General features: G+C 36.3%; 1 protein-coding gene across 1 annotated transcript; it reads left to right on the top strand.

Moving 5' to 3' along the window:
* The first annotated feature begins 646 nt into the window (after positions 1 to 646).
* On the top strand, positions 647 to 7,393 carry LOC104220893 (uncharacterized). Its single transcript, XM_009771861.2, has 3 exons — positions 647 to 1,082; positions 3,396 to 5,441; positions 7,044 to 7,393. Exons 1-2 carry the CDS (start codon positions 736 to 738, stop codon positions 5,401 to 5,403), a joined length of 2,355 nt encoding a protein of 784 aa, XP_009770163.1. The 5' UTR covers positions 647 to 735; the 3' UTR covers positions 5,404 to 5,441; positions 7,044 to 7,393.
* The last annotated feature ends 563 nt before the right edge of the window (positions 7,394 to 7,956 follow it).

The following is a 7,956-nucleotide window of genomic DNA, read 5'->3' as shown; positions in this document are numbered from 1 at the left end:
AATTGGAACAACACCCAATCCAAACAACTAACAAATTCAAAAAAACCCATTTTCAAAAGCAAAGCTTTGAATGGCCTTCAATGGTGGACTTCTACTCTTCAATTTTCTTACATTGCAAGCAGGTAACACAAGAGGAGAAGCAAAAAATACTCGGTCCGTGAAGCATATGTAGAAGATGTGAGAAGACGAGAGAGTGAAAGCAATTGTTGTGAGAACAAAGAATTAACTCTATAGCTTTTAGAAGCAATGGTTGTAAGAACACAAATTTTGAATTTGCAAGTGCTTTCAAAATATGTACAATGTGAGCTAGGTGGGGTAAAACTTAAAAACATGAGCCATTTTTTGTTATGGTGTGAAATCATATGTATTTTCTTGTAATTTTTTCTATAAATATTAAAGGTCATAAAAGTCGATCAATGTTTGGGAGATATTTTTGTTGTTCAACATTTAGTATAAATTATTCATACTTTTATAATAATATAAATAGATAGATAGATATAGATATAGATATATTTGACATTTAAACTAAACTTTGGGTTAACCAATTGACGAAGAAAAGAGAACGAAATAGATTGGGGAAAATACAAAGCCAGTCGGCTAAACATTTCGCAAACCGAAAAATCCCGACCCGATTTAGGGCGGGTATACCCGTCACTCTTATAATATGACGCAAATTATCCCTAATCGTTAGGGCAAGAGATTTCAGATATTTTTTCTCTTTACTTTCTAGCGAAGATGTACAACGGAATCGGGCTACAAACGCCGCGAGGCTCCGGCACCAACGGCTACATACAGACGAACAAGTTCTTCGTCAAGCCGAAGACGAACAAAGTCCTCGTAGACGGCGGCAAGGGTTTCGAGTCCGGCCAAGGAACCGCCGGCGTGTCGAGAAAAGCGAACAAGGACATTCTCGAACACGACAGGAAACGGCAGATTCAGCTCAAACTTCTCGTCCTTGAGGATAAGCTTGTCGATCAGGGATACACCGATGCTGAGATTGCGGAGAAGCTCGATGAAGCTCGACGTAATCTGGAGACAACATCTGAAGATTCTGGTGGATCCACTGCTATTGGCTATCACAGGTAATTTTTTTTTGAGAGTTATAGTTATGCTTTATGCATAATATACGCATTGGATCAATTATTGTCGAAGAACTAGTTACGAATTTTTAGATTTGATTGAGTTGATGTTGTTATGAGTCGTTTCTTAGAGAGTTATTAGGAAATGGAAATAGAAATGGAAATCTGAGAAATTGTATTGTTCTTTTTTTATTAGAAAGAAATTGGATAGGGGATAAGCGTGGTTATTACAGCTTTGTGATGCTTCTCTCTGAGTTCATAGTGTTGTTTTAAATGACGGTGGTGTACGGGTCACCTTATGTACACCTCAACTATTTCTCGTCGGTTCATTTGTGAGTTAACTCTTCACACAAAGACTTGACTGAGAACAAATCACCTAGTGTTTCTTAACTCTTGGGATTTGAAACTGAGACCTCATGCTTTTCGTACCACTTCATTGACCAAAGGCCATACCCTTGGGTGCTGAGTTCATGTTGTTTTGTTTCAACCTTTAAGAATATGTTATGGATTATGGTACAATTTTGAGAAGTTAATGATCTATATGAATTAATGACTTTTTAAGGAGATGAAAAATTGAAAAGAATTTTTTGCTTTCCTTTTGTCTAAATGAGATGAGGAGGGAAGGTTAGTTTATCAAAGGTTGTAGATACATATAAATATGATTAGGTTTTGGTTTGATTCTTGCGTCCTCTACCATTCTCATTTCTTGAGCAGTGACGAAAATCTTGACTTAAAATTTTAGCCTGAGGTTCATTGGGATAATTGTTTTGTAGTTCTATCTTACTGGTTGGGAAAGAGGAGAAGGCCAATCATGGTATAAGTTGTTCTGATGGGCAGTTGTATCACACTCTAGTTAGTGCAGTTTTGAACTTGTGTTACTGTTGTTGCTCTGATTGTCATAACCTGGTAAGCAATATGCAGTTTCATTAGTTCTGAAGTTCCAAGAATTGGTTTTGTGGGATACAACTGTTACAAAAGGATTTAGCCCTCTAGTTGTCAAGATGTCTTTACCAATATCTTTGACCTCCAAACATCACTAGGAAAATTGGCTTGTTAGACAGAACAAAGCATGGGTTTTAAGGTTAAGAAGCAGGTTTGGGTTTCCCAAAAGCTACTAGGATTACGACTGTTAGAAGTCCAAGTTTTGCTGACTTTTTTTCCCACTATCATATAAATGTTTTGCTAACTGGCCAAGAGAAGAGAAGTTTAAATATTTGCTTGTTAGATTTTTTACAGTATATTTGGTACGCTCTTTGTGCGTGTATCTTGATCAGTGAATATAGACTTTTTAAAAGCATAAAAATTATATAAGAATACATTTGAGCTAAAAAAAATAAGAAAATAATTTAAGTCCTGAAAATGATGATTTTTTATGTTATTACACTACTCCGCAAAAAAAAGAAATCCTGCCTCATAGAAGTGCTCACAATGTTATTCAAATATTAACTATAAGTTTGCACAAGAGACATAAGTACCAATAGAATATTATAGTGTCATATTTTCCTTCATAACAAATGAACGGATATTTTTAAGTACAAGATTTACATAAGTAAACTCTTAATAGTTTTAAAGTTTTTGGATTTTTTACATAGTTTAATTAAAAAAATATATAATAATATAGTTTTAAACTCCTAAACCTAGATTTGTACAAAGTAAATTCTTAATGTTTTCAAAGTTCTAAATTGTAGGACTTTCTACATAGTTCAAGTAAGGAAAATTTAATACGTAAAATTTTAGTTACTTTGAAACTCCTAAATATTAGAAAATTAATTAAATGAATATTCAATAAAGTATTTCTTATGGTAATTTACCCATAGGGATTGCAGATTTTTTATTTATTTATATAGATCAAGTTTGGATGAGATAAAAAGCCGCAAGTTTTAAGTTGTATTTTTCCATTCTACGTATACATTGGTAATGTAAAATTAAAACTATAGTACGTAGTGTATCTCTTGTTAATGAAAGGAGAGGGGAGAAAAAACGTGGTAGAAGTATATTTAATTTTTTCTTTCTTTTTAATTTATATAAGGTAAAAGTATAATTGAACTTGAAGTCCTAAATATTAGGATTTCATACCTAGTTCAAATAAGGAAGAATTAGATACACAAAATATAATTAATTTTTAACTCCTAAATATTGGTAAAGTAATTTAAATGACTGTTTTGTCCAATATAAAATTAACTTTTAAAGGGTAAAAAAGACGAACAACATTTCGTCAAGGGCCTTCGTGCTTTTTTTGATATATATATATATATATATATATGTATGTGTGTGTTTGCAAGGCTGATAAGCAACAACTAGTTCATTCAATTTCAGGGTTTCGGGAACACAGACACACCAGATTGCTGCTTTGAAGGAAAAGCAGATGGAATCCTTAAAAGCTGCTCTCAAGATAGGGGCTGAATATGAGACCCAGAAGAAGCGGCATGAGGCTTTTGATTTAGATTCTGAAGAGAATGAAGATGGTGATAACAATGAGCTAGTTGATAGGAAGCGGCACGAGAAGGACTTGAGAAAAGAGAAGGATGAGGGTAAGCGTCGCAAGAAAAAAGAGAAGAACAAAAAACGTGAGGATTCTTCTGACACTGACAGCAGTGACGCCCATGCCAAAGAGCCTAAAAAGAAAAATCATAAAAAGGCCAGCCAATCTAGATCCAATACTGATACTGCTGTTGATAATAAGTCAAAAAAATTGTCTGCCAAGGAAAAAAAGGGTAGAAGGCGGCATCACAGTGACGATTCGCTCTCTGATTCTTCCTCAGATTCTGATTGTTCTTCAGAGTCTGATCAGGAGAAGAAACATGCAAAACCCCATAGGAGACATTCTGAGGGTGAGTACAATGATGGCCGTGATGCAAAAGCCAGTAACTTTCAACAAGGTAGAAGACATGATTCTGATGAGGATGGGTACAAAAATGACCGTGATGTCAAAGACAAGATGATTAAGAAAGAGAGAAGGCATGTTACCGAGGGCAAGTATGATGATGGTTGTGATGCTAAAACCAAGAAGTCAGAAAGAGGTAGTAGACATGATTCTGATGACAACAATGATGGTAGTGATCGTGATGTAAAAAGCAAGAAGATTCAGGAAAGGAGACATCTTACTGCAGGTGAGTATGATGATTGTCGTGGTTCTAAAAACAAGAAGTCTCAAGGAGGTAGAAGACACGATTCTGATGATGATGATGATAGTAATGATCGTGATGTAAAAAGCAAGAAGATTCAGGGAGGGAGGAGACATGTTACTGAGGGTGAGTATGATGATGATCGTGATGCTAAAAACAAGAAGTATCAGAGAGGTAGAAGACACGACTCTGATAATGATGATAGTAATGATCTTGATGTAAAAAGCAAGAAGATTCAGAAAGGGAGAAGGTACGAGTCTGATGACAGTGAGTATGATGAAGGCTATGATGTAAAGAAAAATAAGACTCAAAAAGGTAACCGATGCAATTCTGATAAGGATGAAGGTGAAATCAGCAGTAGCGACTATTCCCGCAGCACCAGTGATTCAGATAGTGAGAGGAATTATCGTGGACGCAAGGATGTAGATAGGACAAAGTCTGAGAAGATCAATAGAAGTGGTCGTGGAGATGATTATGGTGGTAGGTGGGAGAGTTCGGTAAAGAAAGATAGGGAATTTCAGGAGGATGATTTGAGAAAGATTCATGGTGGACAAGCTCCTGATAAAGGACTGGACACGTTCAAGAAATTGGAGAAGTTATATCAATCGAGGGAAGATGTGTTTGGTGGATCAAGTGGTAGTCAGGAGTTGTTGAGGGGTAAGAGAAAACTAGACGATGAAAACTTGGATGAACGCGAGGGAAAGTCAAGGAGGATGGATTCTGGAAAAAACGAAGAGCATAGGAGGCCTAATAGTAAAACTGAGCACCAAAGTAGGTCATACAGGAATATGGAGGATAGTAAAGATCAACAAGCAAGAAGAACTGGGGGAGAGTATGAAGGTGATGGCGGAGAGCGTGACACTAAAATTCAGAGTCGGAATGAACTGCATTGTGAAAGCAGACATGAGAATCGAGATTATGAGGTGCGTGAATGGGAGAGAAGAGAAAGTAGGGATGATGATCGTTGGGAAATGAAGCAAAAAAGAGATGAAGAGGATGATCGGTACAGGAAGCATGAGAAAGAACAGGATTCTCAGCGTGGAAGGCATGAACAAGAGGGCGAGGAGCATAGAAGCAGAACGCGTGATAGTTATAGAGGTCATGATTCTCACAAGAGGGCTAGACATGATGATTTACCCTCTGGTGGAAATAGAAGATATGATGATGACAAGTATGCTGATAAGAGGACTAGGCTGTGAAAGCTGCCTTAGATTTTGCCCTGCCAGAATATCGAGTGGTGAGTTCTAACTTGAGATACACTTGCCTTTCTTTACTATTATATGCCAATCACAGGGAGATCCCTTTTTAAAAAATGAATTTTATAAAGAAACTCATAGTTAGAGTATGGTTTCTTTTATTAATAAGGTACTCTGCTTAACTGCCTTTCAAGTCCTTCTATTAATAAAAATATACCCCATTAAACATTGTACTATTTGGATATGAAAAATATGCAGTTGGAAGTGAAGACATAGGTGTTTTAAAAAAAGGTGGCGACAATAACAATAAATGTTTACAGATTTAATTCCACAACCAGATTCAATATAATGGGACAATCACTTTCTATTTACATCTGGGATCTAGGTTCATATGTATGTTATGTTTTACATCCCTCTTTGGTTTTCCAATAATTTTGAAAAGGGGTGACCATGCTTTTCATGGTAAGTGGAGCTTTGCTCGCACTAAGCTGCCATTGTTATTTGACTGTACAGTTCTATTTCAAAATTACCATCTGAACCCAGGAAAGAAAGCTGCGTAAAATGTTCATGATTGATTGAGAAGAATGGTACATTTTTCCTCTTAATTTGATGATTGTTTTGCTGCTATTTAGGGGTATTCCTTAACGAGAGTTAGCTTTCTATGGGGGGATATAACTGCTGGTCAAGGGAAACTTCACAAGGCATTGAGATCTAGAGACACTGGTTTTAAGCTGGCACGTATGCAGAAATTTGAACAATGGTTTCCGTTGTTAATTAACATAAAAATTAGGTAAAGAGGCTCTTGTTTCTTTGGCCCAGGTTCCCTACATTGACATTAGGGTTGCTCTATATTAGGGGTGTCAAATGGGCAGGTTGGACCGATTTTGGGCGTGTCAAAATGGGTTGAGCCAATATTTGACCGCCCAAAAGTTACTTGGGCTAAGCTGGGTTGGATCAATATGGGCTAAAATTCGGGTCATAGCCCAACCCGCCCAACTCTTATCAAGCTTTACTTAATATGTGTTGTTTTGTTATACAACAACAACCCACTAAAATCCCACAAGTGGGGTCTGGGGAGGATAGAGTGTACGCAGAAGGGTAGAGAAGTTGTTTCCGAAAGACCCTCGGCTCAAGAAGACGAAAATAAACAATACTTAATATATGTTGTTTTCTTATGAATTTAATTACTAAATAAGACTTTTTTTTTCTTTTATTATGGTCATATATAACATATCAAACAAAAAATATATTATTTATAACATATTTTGGCGAAGTTACTCGTGAATCGATTTGGACCAAAAATCAACCCAACTTTAAATGGGTTACGTGAAGATGAGCTGAGTTTAATAAATGAGCGGGTCAATAACCAGCCCAACTTTGGGCAGGGCATTTGGGCTTGAGCCAAATTTGACAGCCTTACTCTATATTCCCCTCTCATACTGGTGTACACTGTTGGACTCCAATTCCCTTCAGTTTGGTGCAGTACATACTGAAATTAAAAGTTTGTCCTTACCTCTCTGAACATGCTCTTTCCTAACGCTATGCTTCAGAAAAGAAGTTGCGATAGTGTGCCGTAGTGATATCCTTTAGAAGAATTACATAATGTGATTGGCTAACTTTCTCACAATCGGTCTTTTTTTCAGTTTCAGCAGCTCAGTTGAGGAAGATTGCCGATGTTTAGAAACCAAGCATAAAGAGGCAAAGCTTGGTTAGCTGTTTAGTATCATAAGTATGTGAGCTTTCTGCCAAGGGGTGTTGTGGGGGTTAGTCCTCGAAACACTTTTCGGTGTACCTAAGAGGTTTTTCCTGATGAATCACTGTCTTTACTGTTGACCGTCAGAAGTGGTGTGCAAGAATTAGCTGTAATAAGTAATGATTCCTCTTAGGGGGAGTGTGTGCTACCGTGGCTTCCTTGTGAAGGTAAGGTCCGCAGGCCCATGTACAATATACATTTTTCAGTTCTTATTGTTTGAGTAGGTTGTTTTAAATTTTTCGTCTGGGTGTTTATGATATTTTTTGAACTAAAATTGTCTAAATACCATCAGATCGTTAAGGTTTAGTTCAAAAGGAAAATAGGTATTCAGCATAATTTATAGTCGAACTTAATAATTTTGACTGCCAAAGTCAACATAGAACAATTATTTTAAAACATACTATACGAAGGATGAATAGCCTTTAAGGTCATGGCACAGCAGTAGACCCACATACAAGACATGAAGCCTGTATATTGATTAATTAATTAATTAATTAATTAATTAATTAATTAATACTGACTGTATGAGAATAATACGAGAGCAGAAATGCATCAAACATGAGACCTATTTATAAAATGGAATGCTTCTTATTCGCGATGACAATAAGAAGGGCAACAAAATTCAGTTCATATTTGATCGAATGCGAATGTGAGATTTCAGTTCTATGGGGTGCAATATCCTCCTAGGTTCTTAGATTGGACTTATTATATTTTTAAATAGTGAGTTCATAGTTACTATTTGTTGTAATTTTAATCAATTTGAATCAAAGAGAAAATGACTCTCTATAGCCCCTCAAAATTTT

The sequence above is a fragment of the Nicotiana sylvestris genome, chromosome 8 (assembly GCF_000393655.2).
Source record: "Nicotiana sylvestris chromosome 8, ASM39365v2, whole genome shotgun sequence".
Lineage (NCBI taxonomy): Eukaryota > Viridiplantae > Streptophyta > Magnoliopsida > Solanales > Solanaceae > Nicotiana > Nicotiana sylvestris.
Note: the sequence above shows the minus strand (reverse complement) of the source record. Positions and strands in the feature narration are given on the sequence as shown.